General features: G+C 51.4%; 1 protein-coding gene across 2 annotated transcripts in view; it reads right to left on the bottom strand.

The window, feature by feature from the left end:
- LOC123998723 (thyroid hormone receptor alpha) overlaps window positions 1-25,297 on the bottom strand; it is a 120,159-nt gene that overhangs the window by 14,811 nt on the left and 80,051 nt on the right. Inside the window, exons 3-7 of one of the 2 annotated variants that reach the window (XM_046303821.1) lie at window positions 24,308-24,590; window positions 17,766-17,827; window positions 15,366-15,487; window positions 14,751-14,898; window positions 14,399-14,604 (exon numbers count right to left, since the gene is read on the bottom strand). In XM_046303821.1, coding sequence (XP_046159777.1) covers window positions 14,399-14,604; window positions 14,751-14,898; window positions 15,366-15,487; window positions 17,766-17,827; window positions 24,308-24,363 — 594 coding nt within the window. In that variant the 5' untranslated portion in view covers window positions 24,364-24,590. Of the gene's footprint in view, window positions 1-14,398; window positions 14,605-14,750; window positions 14,899-15,365; window positions 15,488-17,765; window positions 17,828-19,543; window positions 19,686-24,307; window positions 24,591-25,297 lie in introns of those variants that run through there. The other variant, XM_046303822.1, reaches the window with a different exon arrangement.

Raw genomic sequence — 25,297 nt, 5'->3', positions numbered from 1 at the left:
AGTGTGGTGATGCACCGAGTGAGTGAGTGTGGTGATGCACCGAGTGAGTGAGTGTGGTGATGCACCGAGTGAGTGAGTGAGTGAGTGTGGTGATGCACCGAGTGAGTGAGTGAGTGAGTGTGGTGATGCACCGAGTGAGTGAGTGAGTGTGGCGATGCGCCGAGTGAGTGAGTGAGTGAAGGAGTGAGCGAGTGTGGCGATGCGCCGAGTGAGTGAGTGAGTGAAGGAGTGAGCGAGTGTGGCGATGCGCCGAGTGAGTGAGTGAGTGAAGGAGTGAGCGAGTGTGGCGATGCGCCGAGTGAGTGAGTGAGTGAAGGAGTGAGCGAGTGTGGCGATGCGCCGAGTGAGTGAGTGAGTGAAGGAGTGAGCGAGTGTGGCGATGCGCCGAGTGAGTGAGTGAGTGAGTGAGTGAAGGAGTGAGCGAGTGTGGCGATGCGCCGAGTGAGTGAGTGAGTGAGTGAGTGAAGGAGTGAGCGAGTGTGGCGATGCGCCGAGTGAGTGAGTGAGTGAGTGAAGGAGTGAGCGAGTGTGGCGATGCGCCGAGTGAGTGAGTGAGTGAAGGAGTGAGCGAGTGTGGCGATGCGCCGAGTGAGTGAGTGAGTGAAGGAGTGAGCGAGTGTGGCGATGCGCCGAGTGAGTGAGTGAGTGAAGGAGTGAGCGAGTGTGGCGATGCGCCGAGTGAGTGAGTGAGTGAAGGAGTGAGCGAGTGTGGCGATGCGCCGAGTGAGTGAGTGAGTGAAGGAGTGAGCGAGTGTGGCGATGCGCCGAGTGAGTGAGTGAGTGAAGGAGTGAGCGAGTGTGGCGATGCGCCGAGTGAGTGAGTGAGTGAAGGAGTGAGCGAGTGTGGCGATGCGCCGAGTGAGTGAGTGAGTGAAGGAGTGAGCGAGTGTGGCGATGCGCCGAGTGAGTGAGTGAGTGAGTGAAGGAGTGAGTGAGTGTGGCGATGCGCCGAGTGAGTGAGTGAGTGAGTGTGGCGATGCACCGAGTGAGTGAGTGAGTGAGTGTAGTGATGCACCGAGTGAGTGAGTGAGTGAGTGAGTGTGGTGATGCACCGAGTGAGTGAGTGAGTGAGTGAGTGTGGTGATGCACCGAGTGAGTGAGTGAGTGAGTGAGTGTGGTGATGCACCGAGTGAGTGAGTGAGTGAGTGAGTGTGGTGATGCACCGAGTGAGTGAGTGTGGTGATGCACCGAGTGAGTGAGTGTGGTGATGCACCGAGTGAGTGAGTGTGGTGATGCACCGAGTGAGTGAGTGTGGTGATGCACCGAGTGAGTGAGTGTGGTGATGCACCGAGTGAGTGAGTGTGGTGATGCACCGAGTGAGTGAGTGTGGTGATGCACCGAGTGAGTGAGTGTGGTGATGCACCGAGTGAGTGAGTGTGGTGATGCACCGAGTGAGTGAGTGAGTGTGGTGATGCACCGAGTGAGTGAGTGTGGTGATGCACCGAGTGAGTGAGTGTGGTGATGCACCGAGTGAGTGAGTGTGGTGATGCACCGAGTGAGTGAGTGTGGTGATGCACCGAGTGAGTGAGTGTGGTGATGCACCGAGTGAGTGAGTGTGGTGATGCACCGAGTGAGTGAGTGTGGTGATGCACCGAGTGAGTGAAGGAGTGTGGTGATGCACCGAGTGAGTGAGTGAGTGAGTGAGTGAAGGAAGGAGTGTGGCGATGCACCGAGTGAGTGAGTGTGGTGATGCACCGAGTGAGTGAGTGAGTGAGTGTGGTGATGCACCGAGTGAGTGAGTGAAGGAGTGTGGCGATGCACCGAGTGAGTGAGTGTGGTGATGCACCGAGTGAGTGAGTGAGTGAGTGTGGTGATGCACCGAGTGAGTGAGTGAGTGAGTGTGGTGATGCACCGAGTGAGTGAGTGAGTGAGTGTGGTGATGCACCGAGTGAGTGAGTGAGTGAGTGTGGTGATGCACCGAGTGAGTGAGTGAGTGAGTGTGGTGATGCACCGAGTGAGTGAGTGAGTGTGGTGATGCACCGAGTGAGTGAGTGAGTGAGTGAGTGAGTGAGTGTGGTGATGCACCGAGTGAGTGAGTGTGGTGATGCACCGAGTGAGTGAGTGAGTGAGTGAGTGTGGTGATGCACCGAGTGAGTGAGTGAGTGTGGGATGCACCGAGTGAGTGAGTGAGTGTGGTGATGCACCGAGTGAGTGAGTGAGTGAGTGTGGTGATGCACCGAGTGAGTGAGTGAGTGAGTGTGGTGATGCACCGAGTGAGTGAGTGAGTGAGTGTGGTGATGCACCGAGTGAGTGAGTGAGTGAGGTGATGCACCGAGTGAGTGAGTGAAGGAGTGTGGTGATGCACCGAGTGAGTGAGTGAGTGAGGTGATGCACCGAGTGAGTGAGTGAAGGAGTGTGGTGATGCACCGAGTGAGTGAGTGAGTGAGGTGATGCACCGAGTGAGTGAGTGAAGCGAGTGTGGTGATGCACCGAGTGAGTGAGTGAGTGTGATGCACCGAGTGAAGTGAGTGAAGGAGTGTGGCGATGCGCCGAGTGAGTGAGTGAGTGAGTGAGTGAGTGAGAGAGTGTGGCGATGCGCCGAGTGAGTGAGTGAGTGAAGGAGTGAGCGAGTGTGGCGATGCGCCGAGTGAGTGAGTGAGTGAAGGAGTGAGCGAGTGTGGCGATGCGCCGAGTGAGTGAGTGAGTGAAGGAGTGAGCGAGTGTGGCGATGCGCCGAGTGAGTGAGTGAGTGAGTGAAGGAGTGAGTGAGTGTGGCGATGCGCCGAGTGAGTGAGTGAGTGAGTGTGGTGATGCACCGAGTGAGTGAGTGAGTGAGTGTGGTGATGCACCGAGTGAGTGAGTGAGTGAGTGTGGTGATGCACCGAGTGAGTGAGTGTGGTGAGTGTGGTGATGCACCGAGTGAGTGAGTGAGTGAGTGAGTGAGTGTGGTGATGCACCGAGTGAGTGAGTGAGTGAGTGAGTGAGTGTGGTGATGCACCGAGTGAGTGAGTGTGGTGATGCACCGAGTGAGTGAGTGTGGTGATGCACCGAGTGAGTGAGTGTGGTGATGCACCGAGTGAGTGAGTGTGGTGATGCACCGAGTGAGTGAGTGTGGTGATGCACCGAGTGAGTGAGTGTGGTGATGCACCGAGTGAGTGAGTGTGGTGATGCACCGAGTGAGTGAGTGTGGTGATGCACCGAGTGAGTGAGTGTGGTGATGCACCGAGTGAGTGAGTGTGGTGATGCACCGAGTGAGTGAGTGTGGTGATGCACCGAGTGAGTGAGTGTGGTGATGCACCGAGTGAGTGAGTGTGGTGATGCACCGAGTGAGTGAGTGTGGTGATGCACCGAGTGAGTGAGTGTGGTGATGCACCGAGTGAGTGAGTGTGGTGATGCACCGAGTGAGTGAGTGTGGTGATGCACCGAGTGAGTGAGTGAGTGAGTGAGTGAGTGAAGGAGTGTGGTGATGCACCGAGTGAGTGAGTGAGTGAGTGAGTGAGTGAAGGAGTGTGGTGATGCACCGAGTGAGTGAGTGAGTGAGTGTGGTGATGCACCGAGTGAGTGAGTGAGTGAGTGTGGTGATGCACCGAGTGAGTGAGTGAGTGAGTGTGGTGATGCACCGAGTGAGTGAGTGAGTGTGGTGATGCACCGAGTGAGTGAGTGAGTGAGTGTGGTGATGCACCGAGTGAGTGAGTGAGTGAGTGTGGTGATGCACCGAGTGAGTGAGTGAGTGAGTGTGGTGATGCACCGAGTGAGTGAGTGAGTGAGTGTGGTGATGCACCGAGTGAGTGAGTGAGTGAGTGTGGTGATGCACCGAGTGAGTGAGTGAGTGAGTGTGTGATGCACCGAGTGAGTGAGTGGTGATGCACCGAGTGAGTGAAGGAGTGTGGTGATGCACCGAGTGAGTGAGTGTGGTGATGCACCGAGTGAGTGAGTGAGTGAGTGTGGTGATGCACCGAGTGAGTGAGTGAGTGAGTGAGTGAGTGAGTGAGTGAGTGAGTGAGTGAGTGTGGTGATGCACCGAGTGAGTGAGTGAGTGAGTGAGTGAGTGAAGGAGTGTGGTGATGCACCGAGTGAGTGAGTGAGTGTGGTGATGCACCGAGTGAGTGAGTGAGTGAGTGTGGTGATGCACCGAGTGAGTGAGTGAGTGAGTGTGGTGATGCACCGAGTGAGTGAGTGAGTGAGTGAGTGAGTGAGTGAGTGAAGGAGTGTGGTGATGCACCGAGTGAGTGAGTGTGGTGATGCACCGAGTGAGTGAGTGTGGTGATGCACCGAGTGAGTGAGTGTGGTGATGCACCGAGTGAGTGAGTGTGGTGATGCACCGAGTGAGTGAGTGTGGTGATGCACCGAGTGAGTGAGTGTGGTGATGCACCGAGTGAGTGAGTGTGGTGATGCACCGAGTGAGTGAGTGAGTGAGTGAGTGAGTGAAGGAGTGTGGTGATGCACCGAGTGAGTGAGTGAGTGAGTGTGGTGATGCACCGAGTGAGTGAGTGAGTGAGTGTGGTGATGCACCGAGTGAGTGAGTGAGTGAGTGTGGTGATGCACCGAGTGAGTGAGTGAGTGAGTGAGTGAGTGAGTGAAGGAGTGTGGTGATGCACCGAGTGAGTGAGTGAGTGTGGTGATGCACCGAGTGAGTGAGTGAGTGAGTGTGGTGATGCACCGAGTGAGTGAGTGAGTGAGTGTGGTGATGCACCGAGTGAGTGAGTGAGTGTGGTGATGCACCGAGTGAGTGAAGGAGTGTGGTGATGCACCGAGTGAGTGAGTGAGTGTGGTGATGCACCGAGTGAGAGTGAGTGTGGTGATGCACCGAGTGAGAGTGAGTGTGGTGATGCACCGAGTGAGTGAGTGTGGTGATGCACCGAGTGAGTGAGTGTGGTGATGCACCGAGTGAGTGAGTGTGGTGATGCACCGAGTGAGTGAGTGTGGTGATGCACCGAGTGAGTGAGTGAGTGTGGTGATGCACCGAGTGAGTGAGTGAGTGTGGTGATGTGAGTGAAGGAGTGTGGTGATGCACCGAGTGAGTGAGTGAGTGAGTGTGGTGATGCACCGAGTGAGTGAGTGAGTGAGTGAGTGAGTGAGTGAAGGAGTGTGGTGATGCACCGAGTGAGTGAGTGAGTGAGTGTGGTGATGCACCGAGTGAGTGAGTGTGGTGATGCACCGAGTGAGTGAGTGAGTGAGTGTGGTGATGCACCGAGTGAGTGAGTGAGTGAGTGTGGTGATGCACCGAGTGAGTGAGTGAGTGAGTGTGGTGATGCACCGAGTGAGTGAGTGAGTGTGGTGATGCACCGAGTGTGAGTGATGGTGATGCACCGAGTGAGTGAGTGAGTGAGTGTGGTGAGTGACCGGAGTGAGTGAGTGAGTGTGGTGATGCACCGAGTGAGTGAGTGAGTGAGTGTGGTGATGCACCGAGTGAGTGAGTGAGTGAGTGTGGTGATGCACCGAGTGAGTGAGTGAGTGAGTGAGTGAGTGAGTGAGTGAGTGAGTGAAGGAGTGTGGTGATGCACCGAGTGAGTGAGTGAGTGAGTGTGGTGATGCACCGAGTGAGTGAGTGAGTGTGGTGATGCACCGAGTGAGTGAGTGAGTGAGTGTGGTGATGCACCGAGTGAGTGAGTGAGTGAGTGTGGTGATGCACCGAGTGAGTGAGTGAGTGAGTGTGGTGATGCACCGAGTGAGTGAGTGAGTGTGGTGATGCACCGAGTGAGTGAGTGAGTGAGTGTGGTGATGCACCGAGTGAGTGAGTGAGTGAGTGGGTGATGCACCGAGTGAGTGAGTGAGTGAGTGTGGTGATGCACCGAGTGAGTGAGTGAGTGAGTGAGTGAGTGTGGTGATGCACCGAGTGAGTGAGTGTGGTGATGCACCGAGTGAGTGAGTGTGGTGATGCACCGAGTGAGTGAGTGTGGTGATGCACCGAGTGAGTGAGTGTGGTGATGCACCGAGTGAGTGAGTGTGGTGATGCACCGAGTGAGTGAGTGAGTGAGTGAGTGTGGTGATGCACCGAGTGAGTGAGTGAGTGTGGTGATGCACCGAGTGAGTGAGTGAGTGAGTGTGGTGATGCACCGAGTGAGTGAGTGAGTGAGTGTGGTGATGCACCGAGTGAGTGAGTGAGTGAGTGTGGTGATGCACCGAGTGAGTGAGTGAGTGAGTGTGGTGATGCACCGAGTGAGTGAGTGAGTGAGTGTGGTGATGCACCGAGTGAGTGAGTGAGTGAGTGAGTGAGTGAGTGAAGGAGTGTGGTGATGCACCGAGTGAGTGAGTGAGTGTGGTGATGCACCGAGTGAGTGAGTGAGTGAGTGTGGTGATGCACCGAGTGAGTGAGTGAGTGAGTGTGGTGATGCACCGAGTGAGTGAGTGAGTGAGTGTGGTGATGCACCGAGTGAGTGAGTGAGTGAGTGTGGTGATGCACCGAGTGAGTGAGTGAGTGAGTGTGGTGATGCACCGAGTGAGTGAGTGAGTGAGTGAGTGAGTGTGGTGATGCACCGAGTGAGTGAGTGAGTGAGTGAGTGTGGTGATGCACCGAGTGAGTGAGTGAGTGAGTGAGTGTGGTGATGCACCGAGTGAGTGAGTGAGTGAGTGAGTGAGTGAGTGAAGGAGTGTGGTGATGCACCGAGTGAGTGAGTGAGTGAGTGAGTGAGTGAGTGAAGGGAGTGTGGTGATGCACCGAGTGAGTGAGTGAGTGAGTGAGTGAGTGAAGGAGTGTGGCGATGCACCGAGTGAGTGAGTGTGGTGATGCACCGAGTGAGTGAGTGAGTGAGTGTGGTGATGCACCGAGTGAGTGAGTGAAGGAGTGTGGCGATGCACCGAGTGAGTGAGTGTGGTGATGCACCGAGTGAGTGAGTGAGTGAGTGTGGTGATGCACCGAGTGAGTGAGTGAGTGAGTGAGTGTGGTGATGCACCGAGTGAGTGAGTGAGTGAGTGTGGTGATGCACCGAGTGAGTGAGTGAGTGAGTGTGGTGATGCACCGAGTGAGTGAGTGAGTGAGTGTGGTGATGCACCGAGTGAGTGAGTGAGTGAGTGTGGTGATGCACCGAGTGAGTGAGTGAGTGAGTGAGTGTGGTGATGCACCGAGTGAGTGAGTGTGGTGATGCACCGAGTGAGTGAGTGAGTGAGTGTGGTGATGCACCGAGTGAGTGAGTGAGTGAGTGTGGTGATGCACCGAGTGAGTGAGTGAGTGTGGTGATGCACCGAGTGAGTGAGTGAGTGAGTGTGGTGATGCACCGAGTGAGTGAGTGAGTGAGTGTGGTGATGCACCGAGTGAGTGAGTGAGTGAGGTGATGCACCGAGTGAGTGAGTGAAGGAGTGTGGTGATGCACCGAGTGAGTGAGTGAGTGAGGTGATGCACCGAGTGAGTGAGTGAAGGAGTGTGGTGATGCACCGAGTGAGTGAGTGAGTGAGGTGATGCACCGAGTGAGTGAGTGAAGGAGTGTGGCGATGCGCCGAGTGAGAGAGTGAAGGAGTGAGTGAGTGAGAGAGTGTGGCGATGCGCCGAGTGAGTGAGTGAGTGAAGGAGTGAGCGAGTGTGGCGATGCGCCGAGTGAGTGAGTGAGTGAAGGAGTGAGCGAGTGTGGCGATGCGCCGAGTGAGTGAGTGAGTGAAGGAGTGAGCGAGTGTGGCGATGCGCCGAGTGAGTGAGTGAGTGAAGGAGTGAGCGAGTGTGGCGATGCGCCGAGTGAGTGAGTGAGTGAAGGAGTGAGCGAGTGTGGCGATGCGCCGAGTGAGTGAGTGAGTGAGTGAAGGAGTGAGTGAGTGAGGCGATGCGCCGAGTGAGTGAGTGAGTGAGTGTGGCGATGCACCGAGTGAGTGAGTGAGTGAGTGTAGTGATGCACCGAGTGAGTGAGTGAGTGAGTGTGGTGATGCACCGAGTGAGTGAGTGAGTGAGTGTGGTGATGCACCGAGTGAGTGAGTGAGTGAGTGAGTGTGGTGATGCACCGAGTGAGTGAGTGTGGTGATGCACCGAGTGAGTGAGTGTGGTGATGCACCGAGTGAGTGAGTGTGGTGATGCACCGAGTGAGTGAGTGTGGTGATGCACCGAGTGAGTGAGTGTGGTGATGCACCGAGTGAGTGAGTGTGGTGATGCACCGAGTGAGTGAGTGTGGTGATGCACCGAGTGAGTGAGTGTGGTGATGCACCGAGTGAGTGAGTGTGGTGATGCACCGAGTGAGTGAGTGTGGTGATGCACCGAGTGAGTGAGTGTGGTGATGCACCGAGTGAGTGAGTGTGGTGATGCACCGAGTGAGTGAGTGAGTGATGAGTGAGTGTGGTGATGCACCGAGTGAGTGAGTGGTGATGAGTGTGGTGATGCACCGAGTGAGTGAGTGTGTGAGTGGTGAGTGAGTGAGTGAGTGGTGATGTGAGTGAGGAGTGTGGTGATGCACCGAGTGAGTGAGTGAGTGAGTGTGGTGATGCACCGAGTGAGTGAGTGAGTGTGGTGATGCACCGAGTGAGTGAGTGAGTGAGTGTGGTGATGCACCGAGTGAGTGAGTGAGTGTGGTGATGCACCGAGTGAGTGAGTGAGTGAGTGTGGTGATGCACCGAGAGTGAGTGAGTGAGTGTGGTGATGCACCGAGTGAGTGAGTGAGTGAGTGTGGTGATGCACCGAGTGAGTGAGTGAGTGAGTGTGGTGATGCACCGAGTGAGTGAGTGAGTGAGTGTGGTGATGCACCGAGTGAGTGAGTGAGTGAGTGTGGTGATGCACCGAGTGAGTGAGTGAGTGAGTGTGTGAGTGAGTGAGTGAAGGAGTGTGGTGATGCACCGAGTGAGTGAGTGAGTGAGTGGTGATGCACCGAGTGAGTGAGTGAGTGAGTGTGGTGATGCACCGAGTGAGTGAGTGAGTGAGTGTGGTGATGCACCGAGTGAGTGAGTGAGTGAGTGAGTGAGTGAGTGAGTGAAGGAGTGTGGTGATGCACCGAGTGAGTGAGTGAGTGTGGTGATGCACCGAGTGAGTGAGTGAGTGTGGTGATGCACCGAGTGAGTGAGTGTGGTGATGCACCGAGTGAGTGAGTGTGGTGATGCACCGAGTGAGTGAGTGTGGTGATGCACCGAGTGAGTGAGTGAGTGTGGTGATGCACCGAGTGAGTGAGTGTGGTGATGCACCGAGTGTGAGTGATGCACCGAGTGAGTGAGTGTGGTGATGCACCGAGTGAGTGAGTGGTGATGGTGATGAGTGACCGTGAGTGAGTGAGGAGGCACCGAGTGAGTGAGTGAGTGAGTGAGTGAGTGAGTGAAGGAGTGTGGTGATGCACCGAGTGAGTGAGTGAGTGAGTGTGGTGATGCACCGAGTGAGTGAGTGAGTGAGTGTGGTGATGCACCGAGTGAGTGAGTGTGGTGATGCACCGAGTGAGTGAGTGAGTGAGTGTGGTGATGCACCGAGTGAGTGAGTGAGTGAGTGTGGTGATGCACCGAGTGAGTGAGTGAGTGAGTGTGGTGATGCACCGAGTGAGTGAGTGAGTGAGTGTGGTGATGCACCGAGTGAGTGAGTGAGTGAGTGTGGTGATGCACCGAGTGAGTGAGTGAGTGTGGTGATGCACCGAGTGAGTGAGTGAGTGAGTGAGTGAGTGAGTGAAGGAGTGTGGTGATGCACCGAGTGAGTGAGTGAGTGTGGTGATGCACCGAGTGAGTGAGTGAGTGAGTGTGGTGATGCACCGAGTGAGTGAGTGAGTGAGTGTGGTGATGCACCGAGTGAGTGAGTGAGTGAGTGAGTGAGTGAGTGAAGGAGTGTGGTGATGCACCGAGTGAGTGAGTGAGTGAGTGTGGTGATGCACCGAGTGAGTGAGTGAGTGAGTGTGGTGATGCACCGAGTGAGTGAGTGAGTGAGTGTGGTGATGCACCGAGTGAGTGAGTGAGTGAGTGTGGTGATGCACCGAGTGAGTGAGTGAGTGAGTGTGGTGATGCACCGAGTGAGTGAGTGAGTGAGTGAGTGTGGTGATGCACCGAGTGAGTGAGTGAGTGAGTGTGGTGATGCACCGAGTGAGTGAGTGAGTGTGGTGATGCACCGAGTGAGTGAGTGAGTGAGTGTGGTGATGCACCGAGTGAGTGAGTGAGTGAGTGAGTGAGTGAGTGTGGTGATGCACCGAGTGAGTGAGTGTGGTGATGCACCGAGTGAGTGAGTGTGGTGATGCACCGAGTGAGTGAGTGAGTGAGTGTGGTGATGCACCGAGTGAGTGAGTGAGTGTGGTGATGCACCGAGTGAGTGATGTGAGTGAGTGAGTGGGTGATGCACCGAGTGAGTGAGTGAGTGTGGTGATGCACCGAGTGAGTGAGTGAGTGAGTGTGGTGATGCACCGAGTGAGTGAGTGAGTGAGTGTGGTGATGCACCGAGTGAGTGAGTGAGTGAGTGTGGTGATGCACCGAGTGAGTGAGTGAGTGAGTGTGGTGATGCACCGAGTGAGTGAGTGAGTGAGTGTGGTGATGCACCGAGTGAGTGAGTGAGTGAGTGAGTGAGTGAAGGAGTGTGGTGATGCACCGAGTGAGTGAGTGAGTGTGGTGATGCACCGAGTGAGTGAGTGAGTGAGTGTGGTGATGCACCGAGTGAGTGAGTGAGTGAGTGTGGTGATGCACCGAGTGAGTGAGTGAGTGAGTGTGGTGATGCACCGAGTGAGTGAGTGAGTGAGTGTGGTGATGCACCGAGTGAGTGAGTGAGTGAGTGTGGTGATGCACCGAGTGAGTGAGTGAGTGAGTGTGGTGATGCACCGAGTGAGTGAGTGAGTGAGTGAGTGTGGTGATGCACCGAGTGAGTGAGTGAGTGAGTGAGTGTGGTGATGCACCGAGTGAGTGAGTGAGTGAGTGAGTGAGTGTGGTGATGCACCGAGTGAGTGAGTGAGTGAGTGAGTGAGTGAGTGAAGGAGTGTGGTGATGCACCGAGTGAGTGAGTGAGTGAGTGAGTGAGTGAGTGAGTGAGTGAAGGAGTGTGGTGATGCACCGAGTGAGTGAGTGAGTGAGTGGGGTGATGCACCGAGTGAGTGAGTGAGTGAGTGGGGTGATGCACCGAGTGAGTGAGTGAGTGAGTGGGGTGATGCACCGAGTGAGTGAGTGAGTGAGTGTGGTGATGCACCGAGTGAGTGAGTGAGTGAGTGTGGTGATGCACCGAGTGAGTGAGTGAGTGAGTGTGGTGATGCACCGAGTGAGTGAGTGAGTGAGTGTGGTGATGCACCGAGTGAGTGAGTGAGTGTGGTGATGCACCGAGTGAGTGAGTGAGTGAGTGTGGCGATGCGCCGAGTGAGTGAGTGAGTGAGTGTGGCGATGCGCCGAGTGAGTGAGTGAGTGAGTGTGGCGATGCGCCGAGTGAGTGAGTGAGTGAGTGAAGGAGTGTGGCGATGCGCCGAGTGAGTGAGTGAGTGAGTGAAGGAGTGTGGCGATGCGCCGAGTGAGTGAGTGAGTGAAGGAGTGTGGCGATGCGCCGAGTGAAGGAGTGAGTGAAGGAGTGTGGCGATGCGCCGAGTGAAGGAGTGAGTGAAGGAGTGTGGCGATGCGCCGAGTGAAGGAGTGAGTGAAGGAGTGTGGCGATGCGCCGAGTGAAGGAGTGAGTGAAGGAGTGTGGCGATGCGCCGAGTGAAGGAGTGAGTGAAGGAGTGTGGCGATGCGCCGAGTGAAGGAGTGAGTGAAGGAGTGTGGCGATGCGCCGAGTGAAGGAGTGAGTGAAGGAGTGTGGCGATGCGCCGAGTGAAGGAGTGAGTGAAGGAGTGTGGCGATGCGCCGAGTGAAGGAGTGAGTGAAGGAGTGTGGCGATGCGCCGAGTGAAGGAGTGAGTGAAGGAGTGTGGCGATGCGCCGAGTGAAGGAGTGAGTGAAGGAGTGTGGCGATGCGCCGAGTGAAGGAGTGAGTGAAGGAGTGTGGCGATGCGCCGAGTGAAGGAGTGAGTGAAGGAGTGTGGCGATGCGCCGAGTGAAGGAGTGAGTGAAGGAGTGTGGCGATGCGCCGAGTGAGTGAGTGAAGGAGTGTGGCGATGCGCCGAGTGAAGGAGTGAGTGAAGGAGTGTGGCGATGCGCCGAGTGAGTGAGTGAAGGAGTGTGGCGATGCGCCGAGTGAGTGAGTGAAGGAGTGTGGTGATGCGCCGAGTGAGTGAGTGAGTGAGTGAGTGTGGTGATGCGCCGAGTGAGTGAGTGAGTGAGTGTGGTGATGCACCGAGTGAGTGAGTGAGTGAGTGTGGTGATGCACCGAGTGAGTGAGTGAGTGAGTGTGGTGATGCACCGAGTGAGTGAGTGAGTGAGTGTGGTGATGCACCGAGTGAGTGAGTGAGTGAGTGTGGTGATGCACCGAGTGAGTGAGTGAGTGAGTGTGGTGATGCACCGAGTGAGTGAGTGAGTGAGTGTGGTGATGCACCGAGTGAGTGAGTGAGTGAGTGAGTGTGGTGATGCACCGAGTGAGTGAGTGAGTGAGTGTGGTGATGCACCGAGTGAGTGAGTGAGTGAAGGAGTGAGGCGATGCGCCGAGTGAAGGAGTGAGTGAAGGAGAGTGGCGATGCGCCGAGTGAAGGAGTGAGTGAAGGAGTGAGGCGATGCGCCGAGTGAAGGAGTGAGTGAAGGAGTGTGGCGATGCGCCGAGTGAAGGAGTGAGTGAAGGAGTGTGGCGATGCGCGCGAGTGAAGGAGTGAGTGAAGGAGTGTGGCGATGCGCCGAGTGAAGGAGTGAGTGAAGGAGTGTGGCGATGCGCCGAGTGAAGGAGTGAGTGAAGGAGTGTGGCGATGCGCCGAGTGAAGGAGTGAGTGAAGGAGTGTGGCGATGCGCCGAGTGAAGGAGTGAGTGAAGGAGTGTGGCGATGCGCCGAGTGAAGGAGTGAGTGAAGGAGTGTGGCGATGCGCCGAGTGAAGTGAGTGAGTGAAGGAGTGTGGCGATGCGCCGAGTGAGTGAGTGAAGGAGCGAGCGAGTGTGAGCGATGCGCCCGAGTGAGTGAGTGAAGGAGCGAGCGAGTGTGGCGATGCGCCGAGTGAGTGAGTGAAGGAGTGTGGCGAGCGCCGAGTGTGAAGCGATGCGCCGAGTGAGTGAGTGAAGGAGCGATGCGAGTGTGGCGATGCGCCGAGTGAGTGAGTGAAGGAGCGAGCGAGTGTGGCGATGCGCCGAGTGAGTGAGTGAAGGAGCGAGCGAGTGAGAGAGTGTGGCGATGCGCCGAGTGAGTGAGTGAAGGAGCGAGCGAGTGAGAGAGTGTGGCGATGCGCCGAGTGAGTGAGTGAAGGAGCGAGCGAGTGTGGCGATGCGCCGAGTGAGTGAGTGAAGGAGCGAGCGAGTGTGGCGATGCGCCGAGTGAGTGAGTGAAGGAGCGAGCGAGTGTGGCGATGCGCCGAGTGAGTGAGTGAAGGAGCGTGGCGATGCGCCGAGCGAGCGAGTGAAGGAGCGTGGCGATGCGCCGAGTGAGTGAGTGAAGGAGCGTGTGGCGATGCGCCGAGTGAGTGAGTGAAGGAGCGTGGCGATGCGCCGAGTGAGTGAGTGAAGGAGCGAGCGAGCGTGGGCGATGCGCCGAGCGTGAGTGAAGCGCCGAGCGAGCGAGCGTGGCGATGCGCCGAGCGAGCGAGTGAAGGAGCGAGCGAGCGTGGCGATGCGCCGAGTGAGTGAGTGAAGGAGCGAGCCGATGCGTGGCGATGCGCCGCCCGCCCGAGCGTGGCGATGCGCCCGCCGCCCGTGCGTGGCGATGCGCCCGCCCGCCCGCGTGGCGATGCGCCGCCCGCCCGAGCGTGGCGATGCGCCGCCCGCCCGAGCGTGGCGATCGCCGCCCGCCCGAGCGTGGCGATGCGCCGCCCGCCCGAGCGTGGCGATGCGCCGCCCGCCCGAGCGTGGCGATGCGCCGCCCGCCCGAGCGTGGCGATGCGCCGCCCGCCCAGCGTGGCGTGCGCCGCCCGCCCGAGCGTGGCGATGCGCCGCCCGCCCGAGCGTGGCGTGGCGATGCGCCGCCCGCCCGAGCGTGGCCCGCCCGCGTGCGCCGCCCGCCCGAGCGTGGCGATGCGCCGCCCGCCCGAGCGTGGCGATGCGCCGCCCGCCCAGCGTGGCGATGCGCCGCCCGCCCGAGCGTGGCGATGCGCCGCCCGCCCGAGCGTGGCGATGCGCCGCCCGCCCGAGCGTGGCGATGCGCCGCCCGCCCGAGGCGATGCGCCGCCCGCCCGAGGCGATGCGCCGCCCGCCCGAGGCGATGCGCCGCCCGCCCGAGGCGATGCGCCGCCCGCCCGAGGCGATGCGCCGCCCGCCCGAGGCGATGCGCCGCCCGCCCGAGGTGATGCGCGAGTGTGAGTGAATGAGCTGAAGTACTGAGTGTGAGTAAGAGAGACAGATTGTACCAGTACTCCTTCTGTTATTCCTGTTTTCGAGGCTGTGGTTATCAACACCTCATGCACTGGATCAATCCATTCTGAGCAGATCCACATCAACTTTACTTTCAACAATAGAACTCTTCATACTGCGGCTCATTTGCCTGGTTGCCTGGCAACAACTTAGTCTCATTTAGCCCTAGCCAACTTTAGATTAGCCTAGCATCTCACCAGGAACTTGCGTTTCTGTTTCCAGTGGGAGCCCTGCGCGTTGGTGTGGCGGTGGGCCTCTGTCACATGGCGAATCAGCTCCCACTCCGAGCTGTCGGGCTCCGGACGGGTCTGCAATGTCTTCACAATCTCGTCTTTCTTCCTCTTCTCCCGGTTCTCCTCAATCAGACGCCGCTTGGCAACCCGCTTAGAGTCGTCCAGCACCACTAAGGACACAGAGTTGTTTTGTGAACCTACTGTATTTCAGTACTAAATGTAGAGGTAATGGGAGTGTAAAGCAGTGAGAAGGTAGGTGTGATATATATATGATTGACACTCATGGTTACACACTCATGGAGTGTGTGTCACTCACAGTCCATGGCCATGCCAACTGCGATGCACTTCCTGAAGCGACACAGTTGGCACTGGTTCCTTGTGATCTTGTCGATGATACAGCAGCCATCGTACTTACAGGAGTAAGCCGGATGAAGGTTCTTCTGGATGGTGCGCCTGAAGAAACCCTGTGGACATTGGTAGCATCAACTTAGTTATGTCAAAGTACGTTATCAACTTAATGACGTATCAACCATGTTGGTAGTTTTTTTTAGCTTAGAGACTAAGTTTACAAAAATACAATTGGTTCTGCAATGTTGAAAATCCGATGTGTGGAGACCAAAGTTTTTTTTTTCAATTTCAATTTATTTGAGAAGAACTAGGGAACTTTTTTCTTTAAGAAAAGTGCAAGGGTGACAATATATGCTATTTGGACACAATGGTATACATTTTTTAAATGTCACTAGTATAATATGTCAATAATTTTGCAATAATTCTTGATAGTTAAATCAGAAATAACACCAACTTATTTTCCTTGTATATGCATTAAATCAGGTTATTCCCTAGTAGTTACTGTGGAATGCCTAGGTCATATAACATTTGACCAAACCAGTCCTGTAAGTCCCACAGGCCAGTCATGGGCCATGTCTCTCACCTTGCAGCCCTCACAGGTGATGCAGCGGTAATGGTAGCCGGTGGCCTTGTCTCCACATACCACACACGGCTCATCCTTCTCCAAGTAGCTGGGGATGTATCCTTGGACAGAGAGGCTCAGTGCTGAAGGAGAGATTGAGAGGAAGAGTAGAGGAGGTAGAGAGAGTACAGGAGGAGGAGGAATGAAGAGGAGGAAAGACAGTGGAAGAGAAATGAAGAGGAGGAGGGAGGAAGAGGGAGTACACGAGGAGGAAGAGGAGGAAGAAGAGGTGGAGGGAGTAGAGAAGGAGAGAGAGTGGAAGAAGAGAAGAAGGAGGAGAAGTGTTAACACAGGAGCAACGAAAGCACATGTAGTGTGTGTGTGTGTTTGATTAGGTCTGTGTGTTTCCTGTGTGGGCACACACATGCAAACACAGTTGAAATCAGAAGTTTACATACACCTTAGACAAATACATTTAAACTCAGTTTCACAATTCCTGACATTTAATCCTAGTAAAAAAGTTCCTGTCTTAGGTCAGTTGGGATCACCACTTTATTTTAAGAATGTGAAATGTCAGAATAATAGTAGAGAATGATTTATTTCAGCTTTTATTTCTTTCATCACATTCCCAGTGGGGCAGAACTTTTACATGCACTCAGTATTTGGTAGCATTGCCTTTAAATTGTTTAACTTGGGTCAATTGTTTTGGGTAGCCTTCCACAAGCTTCCCACAATAAGTTGGGTGAATTTTGGCCAATTCCTCCTGACAAAGCTGGTATAACTGTGTCAGGTTCGTAGGCCTCCTTGATTGCACACGCTTTTTCAGTTTTGCCTACACATTTTCTATAGGATTGAGGTCAGGGCTTTGTGATATCTACTCCAATACCTTGACTTTGTTGTCCTTAAGCCATTTTGCCACAACTTTGGAAGTATGCTTGGGGTCATTGTCCATTTGGAAGACACATTTGCGACCAAGCTTTATCTTCCTGATTGATGTATTGAGAAGTGCACCAGTCCCTCAAAATATGATGCTGCCACCCCCATGCTTCACGGTTGGGACATTGTTTTTCGGCTTGCAAGCCCCCTTTCCCCCCAAACATAACAATGGTCATTATGGCCAAACAGTTATATTTTTGTTTCATCAGACCAGAGTACATTTCTCAAAAAAGTACAATCTTTGTCCCCATGTGCAATTGCAAACCATAGTCTAGCTTTTTTATGGTGGTTTTGGAGCAGTGGCTTTTTCCTTGCTGAGAGGCCTTTCAGGTTGTCGATATACGACTCGTTTTACTGTGGATATAGATACTTTTGTACCCATTTCCTCCAGCATCTTCACAAGGTCCTTTTGCTGTTGTTCTGGGATTGATTTGCACTTCATCTCTAGGAGACAGAACGAATCTCCTTCCTGAGCAGTATAAAGGCTACGTGGTCCCATGGTGTTTATACTTGCGTACTATTGTTTGTACAGACGAACGTGGTACCTTTAGGTGTTTGGAAATTGTTCCCAAGGTTGAACCAGACTAGTGAAGGTCTACCATTATTTTTTCTGAGGTCTTGGCTGATTTCTTTTGACTGTCCCATGATGATGTCAAGCAAAGAGGCACTGAGATTGAAGGTAGGCCTTGAAATATATCCACAGGTATACCTCCAATTGACTCAAATGATGTATATTAGCCTATCAGAAGCTTCTAAAGCCATGACATCCATTTTTTTTCTTCCCAGGCTGTTTAAAAGGCACAGTCATCTTCGTGTATGTAAACAATTGTTGGAAAAATTACTTGTTTCATGCTCAAAGTAGATGTCCTAACCGACTTGCCAATAGTTTGTTAACAAAAAAAGTGTTGAGTGGCTGAAAAACTTATTTTAAATCACTCCAACCTAAGTGTATGTACATTTCTGACTTCAACTGTACAGTATACACACACACCACTCTGAACTAATATCACTCCGGGGGAAATCCTAAAGTCACTCACCATCTCAAGTCTTCAGAGCAGAGAACCACATTTACCGCATGGCGGTGCCAAGACTACACAGCTGAAACATATTTATTCCTGACAATTCTAACTTGGAGTCCCCTCTTTGCAAACGACCTAGTTAAATTAAAATGGTTCTCCAATTCATCTCCTGAAACGCGTGCCCGCGTCTTTGTCTAAAACACTGAAAGCAATTGGGCAGATACGCCACATACTGTAATACACCATATGGTTTAAGTAGAGAAAATAAATAACCATCTGACCACCTAGGAATGCTGTCCCGCCCTCATAAAAAAGAAAATGCTTTATAGAAGGGTATCCAAAGCATGTGGCTGAGTGGCTAGAGTGTAAAGTGCTTAGAACAGCTACATGATACAACCATTCGTAAATGAGCATAGACTTGTCCTTAACTGAGGAATGGTGGCCAATGGCTTGTACACAAACTTACCAGACATGCTCTTCACCGAACATGTGCTGTTCTTTCTCTTCCTTTTTGGGCCATCAGGCCACCTGGAGAGAGGGAGGGAGAGAGAAAGACCGAAACAGACAGACAGAAGGGTAGGGAGAGAGAGGAGGATAGATAAAGAGAGAGAGACGGAGAAAGAGGATAGATAGAGAGAAATGGAGAATGTAACTTTTTCCATTCGAACACACAACCAGCACCTTTAAATAACATTCCACCAACCAATCTGCCCTGTAACTAAAAATCCCACGACCAAAACAAGACTACTTACAAAGCAGGGCAGCCATACAAATCTCTTCACAAGCCGATTACCATTTCATAGACAGGACAAACTACCTCCCATCCCCCGAACAAAACATATATTATTCTGAAAATTGCCTAATGTTATTCAGTTACTAGGCTCACAGTAACCTGGTTCCTATATGTAATCCACATGACATGACCATTTTAGTGACCTCACAAAACATACACAAGGCATACAACATCTGGACTACTGCCTGAAAAGACATGAGGGAGAGGTACTGAGGGAGAGGTACTGAGGGAGAGGTACTGAGGGAGAGGTACTGAGGGAGAGGTACTGAGGGAGAGGTACTGAGGGAGAGGTACTGAGGGAGAGGTACTGAGGGAGAGGTACTGAGGGAGAGGTACTGAGGGAGAGGTACTGAGGGAGAGGTACTGAGGGAGAGGTACTGAGGGAGAGGTACTGAGGGAGAGGTACTGAGGGAGAGCGAGAGTGTTAGAGAGAGACCATAGAAACAGAGGGGGGAGGTAGAAAGAGAAAGGTGTGCAACTGGAGCACAAAACTCACCAAAGGTCACTTCCACTTAGAAAACTGAGGTTTTTCCTTGCACACGCTACACACATTTACCATCAGTTGATACCCAATGTTACAACACATCTATTTGGGTATTTCGGTTTTATTTGAACATCAAAGTCATTGACGTGTGTTGCTGCTCCCCTTAGGAGGAGCGGTTGTCTTTAGCCTGGTCAAGCAGGCTGACTACTGTACTCACGCTTCCTTTCACAAGAGAAGCTAATCGCGGAATCAGGCTGCTTTCATAAGGACATCAGAGAGCTCTTTCACTGTGCTGGACGAAGTCCCTGAGTCTTTCTCTACGCATATCCTCTCTGACATGGTCAATGTGATACGGTCACTCCCTAACACCACCATTCGTTTTTGCCTCTCATTCGCCCAGCCTCAAGTGTTCTGTGGAGGGTACAGCGCCAGGGCATTCATTTAACCACACTCGTGCACACACGCACGTACACACACGCACGCACGTACAGGCGTCACAAGAGACTAATTCCCTTAACATCATCATTTTGTCCATGTATGACAGTTTTACAGATCAACTTGAGTCAAGCATCCTCTTAAATTGTGCTTCATCTAAATGACTGGTCTATCGTTATATAACATCAAGTTACAGTTGAAGTGAGTCATGATTGGCTTAGCACATTGCCTTCAATGTCAGTTCAGTGATAAGAGATTCTCCGTCCTCTCTCCTCTATACACCTCTACTTGTCCCCTCTACCCCTCTCCCGGTTCCCGCTCCCCTTCTCCATCAGAGATATGTTAATCCCAAAATGGTCTCTCCTCCTTTTCAAATGTGATGATGCAAGCTAGATTGTTTTCCATTTCTTTCACAGTAAAGGTGCGCTTAAAGCAAGAACGTTCAACTACATTTCAAATACACTGTGGTCAACTTGGCTTTTGCTGTCATAAGCTCACACACACAGAGACGCACACACACACAGAGACACACCTGTTGATGCAATAGGGCTGCAGAATATGCATGGCTGTCTGTATATCCCCCTGAGAGATCTGTATAGTATATCTTTCCAGAGCGATCCTCTCGGTACAGTATCTGGGATGCTGTGATGTTCGCTGGGTGATTCAGCCCTCAGTACTCTCTCTCTCTCTCTCTCTCTCTCTCACTCCCTCCTTTTCTGGCAGGGAGTATGTTACTTTGCTTTCACTTCCCAACCCCTCTCCCCCTTTCCATCTCTCGCTCGATGCTTCCCCTCTCCCTCTCTCTCCCTCTCTCTCTCATGATTTCATCTGTTGACGCCCCCCTCCGATGACAGCCAATTAGTGATAACTATCACCTCATGTGACAGAGCTTTAGAAGACACCTCTCCCTGTTCCATCCCTTCTCAAAATCCCTCAGTCCTCCTCCTCAGAATGACTTGATCTTCAATCCCAAGTCACAGAGGATTTGCTTATATAATCATGGAGATTGTATTCTACAATGGGACCCACAGCTAACATGTTGTGACTTTATTATGGAACACCTGGTAAGTATTCCAGTGAGCTTCATCTAAATGACTGGTTGTCTTTTAATGGTGTTACAAAGGAAAATAAAGACAGGTAAATGTGTTTGATTGATCAATAATGCCAAAGGGTTTAATCAATGGCTCTTCGTTTTCAGTGTTTTGAAGCTCACTGCCGGGTTGAATTTAGAGAAACCACAAACTGAAACAAGCAGATTTTTATATACACACACTGAACAAAAATATTTCAAATCAAATCAAATTTTATTTGTCACATACACATGGTTAGCAGATGTTAATGCGAGTGTAGCGAAATGCTTGTGCTTCTAGTTCCGACAATGCAGTGATAACCAACAAGTAATCTAACTAACAATTCCAAAACTACTGTCTTATACACAGTGTAAGGGGATAAGGAACATGTACATAAGGATATATGAATGAGTGATGGTACAGAGCAGCATACAGTAGATGGTATCGAGTACAGTATATACATATGAGATGAGTGTGTAGACAAAGTAAACAAAGTGGCATAGTTAAAGTGGCTAGTGATACATGTGTTACATAAGGATGCAGTCGATGTTGTAGAGTACAGTATATACATATGCATATGAGATGAATAATGTAGGGTAAGTAACATTATATAAGGTAGCATTGTTTAAAGTGGCTAGTGATATATAGTGATATATATATACGCCGCAACGTGACAATTTAAGATTTTACAGAGTTCCAGATCATATAAGGAAATCAGTCAATTGAAATGAATTAATGAGGGCCTAATCTGTCTATTTCACACGACTAGGAATAAAGATATGCATCCATTAGTCAGATATACCTTTTAAAAAAATAAAGGGACGTAGATCCGGAAACCAGTGACCACTATTTACCTCCTGCAGCGCAACACATCTCCTTTGCATAGAGTTAGTTAGCGACATGGGGACATGCATTATGCTAAAACATGAGGTGATGAGGCAGATGAATGGCATGACAATAGGCAACAGGATCTTGTTAGGTTCTCTCTGTGCAACAACGGCTCAGATGCGAAGTGGTAGGCCACACAAGCTCACAGAACGGGACCGCCAAGTGCTGAAGCGCATACATAAAAAAAAAAAAATCTGTCCTCGGTTGCAACAATCACTACAGGATTCCAAACTGCCTCTGAAAGCAACGTCAGCAAAATAACAGTTTTTCAGGAGCTTCATGAAATGGGTTTCCATGGCCAAGCAGGAGCACACAAGCCTAAGATCACCATGCGCAATGACAAGTGTCGCTGGAGTGGTGTAAAGCTCGCCGCCATTGGACTCTGGAGCAGCATAAATGCGTTCTCTGAAGTGATGAATCACGCTTCACCATCTGGATGAATCTAGGTTTGGCAGATGCCAGGAGAACGCTACCCGCCTGAATGCACAGTGCTGACTTTAAAGTTTGGTGGAGGAGGAATAATGATCTGGGGCTATTTTTCATGGTTTGAGCTCGGTCCCTTAGTTCCAGTGAAGGGCAATCTTAACGCTACAGCATACAATGACATTCTAGATGATTCTGTACTTCCAATTTTGTGGCAACAGTTTGTGGAAGGCCCTTTCTTTTTCAGCATGACAATGCCCCCGTGCACAAAGCGAGTTCCATACAGAAATGGGTTGTCGAGATCAGTGTGGAAGAACTTGACTGGCCTGAAATCAACACCATCGAATATCTTTGGGATGAATTGTATCGCTGAATGCGAGCCAGGCATCAAAGCCCGACCTCACTAACGCTCTTGTTGCTTAATGGAAGCAACTCCCTGCAGCAATGTTCCAACATCTAGTGGAAAGTCTCCCAGAAGAGTAGAGGCTTTTTTATAGCAGCAAAGGTGGGGGGACCAACTCCATATTAACACCCATGATTTTGGAATGAGATGTTTGACGAGCAGTGTGTGTGTCCACATACTTTTGGTCATGTAGTGTAGATCGAAACCACATCAGGGAACAGGACATAATTTTTAAGGCCTTACAGTTGCTTAGATACCTTTATATGTAGTGGGTCTAGTCAAGGCGTAAGATGTTTGAAACGTCTTGACAACCGACTGACTGGCCAAACATTTGTTTCTTCACTGTACCTTTCGTTGAGATCCGGTTAACGGTCAGCTGGCTGGTTCCTTTTCACAGATCCTCTTGACCTTTATGCATCTAGTCCTGTCCCTGAGCTACCTATTCACTCTTAAGTCCGGTGTGTGCGTCTGCCTATTAACTAGGCTGGGTTCTTGGACTGCACAGCTTTTCGGTAATCAAGGCTGTGATGACACACACTGGCATCACTGATATGACTAGTAGCTGATGTCACTATCTGGCTGTGATGTGCTCTGCGATAAAGTAAACTCTGTTAAACATTTAGTAAACTAACATGCGTAAACATTACAATATTCTCTCGGTCACTGACCAGCCCATCAGGTCAAACATTTGTCAATAAACGCGCACGCACGTACGTGTACACGTGCACCCACACGGACACACGGTGCTAGGACGTCACCCTTGCAGGGAAAAGCTTGTGAATAGTAAACAGGCTTGTTGTTGCAATTCAGAACATAGTGTTTGAGGACAGAGTCTGATGGGAAGGCAACCTGGTCTCAGAGCATTGTGGGCATCAAGTTAAAACACTGACCCCATTTTACAGGACACGTGAGGTCAGTCTAGGAAGGCAAGTAGAGTATTGAGAAATGTAATTATTTTACTTATATATGAATATTCGATAATGCATTATCTAAAGCAGGGTTCTCCAACCCTGTTCCTGGAGAGCTACCGTCTTGCAGGTATTCGCTCCAACCCTAATCTAGCGCACATGACTAATAATTAGCTGGTTGATAAACTGAAATCAGGTTAGTTACAACTGGGATTGGAGCGAAAACAGACAGGAAGGTAGCTCTCCAAGAACATGGTTGGACAGCCCTGATCTGAAGTGAAACTGAAAGAGTATATTGATCAATGCATGAAGTTACTGCAGATTTACCGACCCTAAAATCACTGTCCACTTGTACCTGAAGTGAACGAATAAGAAAGGTTTGAATTTGAAACAGCTTGAGGACTCTTTGGTTCCGTTGTTGATCTTCAGAGTGGATAAAGCAAAAGGCCCCTGAATAGATTTGAATTCATCACCGCTTCATTCTTTTTCACACTCCTTATTAAATTAAAGCTGGTAAGTGAATTTATGTGGTGGGCGCCAAACCTCCCTGAGAAGAGAACTCTAGACTGCTGCTCTCTAGAGTTAATCCTAATGTGCACACACGCATGGGCACACACAGTAGCGACGTCGCTGTGATTGCCCCAGGGCTCGTGTGTGTGTGTGTGTGTGTGTGTGTGTGTGTGTGTGTGTGTGTGTGAGACCAAAGAGCTGAGTGACTCAGATCACAGGGGGGGTGCATGAGGCAGCTCACACAAGGACACGTGCACACAGACATCCTCCACACACACACACACAATTGCACACAAATAAAACAGCAACACACACACACAAGGACATAAATAGCGACACGCCAGAAACAATCCCCTGCTGGCGTCACATATTGATGTGTCCTGAGTTGTCCTGAGTTTGCTTTCCTGCCATTCCATCTGCCCCCACTCTCCTAATCCTACACTCTGTTCTGTTAATCCCTGCACAGTGGACACACTCACATGCACACATAAACACCATACACCTTCACCACATCCTCTGTAGTATAGGCCGATAACCAATACATCCCTTCACTAACATATAAAATACAGTACATTCGACACACAAATTTGACATCTAACGTGTGCATTTCTCTACCGCCGTCTGTGCTCATTTAAAAACGGGACTCCAATTCGCTGGATAAATTCAGCATCTTCACATTTAATGAGAAGGAAGGCGCCGCGCATGTGAGCGCACGTGTTGGGCAGGAGGCTGCGCTTCCCTACAACTCCCTCTACATTCCTCCCCTCATTTTTACATTGGGTTTGCGGTAGATCCATGGTGTGGGTGCGTCCATGCCAGTGTTTGTGTGTAGAACATCTCTTTACAACGACAATGGTGAGACATTTGCTTCGTCTCTAGATTTATACATGAAATTGCATTATATAACGTCTAACTCGTCCTCTGAACATATGACACACTGGTATGCAATCCCCAGAGGCAGTGTTAAAAAATAATTTGGGATGAACTAAGTGGCGTATTGTGGATCTGAAATGTTACGGACGTTGTTAGTTACAAACCCACACACGGAAATCCCGCTCGTACACACCAGGGAACAGGGAGGAACATGGACTGACCGTTTCTCATCTCCCTCTGATGAGTTGGGGTCCTCGACGTTGGAAATGGGCTCCATTCACCTTAATTCCATCCAGCAGCCAATGAGCGGAGACTGAGGGCGGGCCCCAACCTCACTAGCCTGCTCAGCATTCGCAGTTGGCCCCGTCAAACGACGGCCATCGATGGACGGCAGCGGTGAAGCGTTCCCCGGAGATGGTTGTGTGGAACATCGGCGGGGCAGGCCCGCCCCTGGTTCTAGAGGCTAGCACGTGATGTGCTGAGAAGAGGAGACCCAGCTGAAACCTGTGAGGGGACAAACAGAGAAATTAGAGACATAAAATATACAACATATAGTAGGGAACAAATGCATTATGAGACCACTGGTAACCTTTTATCAATTTATAATAGCTGTTATATCTAAAAGCTTTATTAAATAGCTGTTGATCAATTCTACTGAAACCATTCAACTGAAAGTATGGCTTTTAAATGTTTTGGAGAGCAATAAATAATGCATGACAGTTGTCATCCCCTCTAGTTAAATACACTGAACAAAAATATAAAACGCAACATGTAAAGTGTTGTTCCAGGAGCTGAAATAAAATATCAAAATGTTTCCATACTCACAAAAAGCTTATTTCTCACATTTTGTGCACAGATTTGTCTATATCCCCTGTTAATGAACATTTCTCATTTGCCAAGGTAATCCATCCACCTGACAGGTGGCACATCAAGAAGCTGATTAAACAGCATGATCATTATTACACAGGTGCACCTTGTGCTGGGGACAAAAAAGGCCACTAAATGTGCAGTTTTGTCAGACAACACAATGCCACAGATGTTTCAAGTTGAGGGAATGTGCAATTGGAATGCTGACTGTAGGACTGTCCCCCAGATAGTTTAATGTAGTTTTTCTACCATAAGCCGCCTCCAACATCATGTTAGAGAATTTGGCAGTGCGTCCAACCGGCCTCGTAACCACATACCATGTGTAACCAGGCCCAGGACCTCCA

This window comes from Oncorhynchus gorbuscha, linkage group LG16, assembly GCF_021184085.1.
Source record: "Oncorhynchus gorbuscha isolate QuinsamMale2020 ecotype Even-year linkage group LG16, OgorEven_v1.0, whole genome shotgun sequence".
Lineage (NCBI taxonomy): Eukaryota > Metazoa > Chordata > Actinopteri > Salmoniformes > Salmonidae > Oncorhynchus > Oncorhynchus gorbuscha.
Note: the sequence above shows the minus strand (reverse complement) of the source record. Positions and strands in the feature narration are given on the sequence as shown.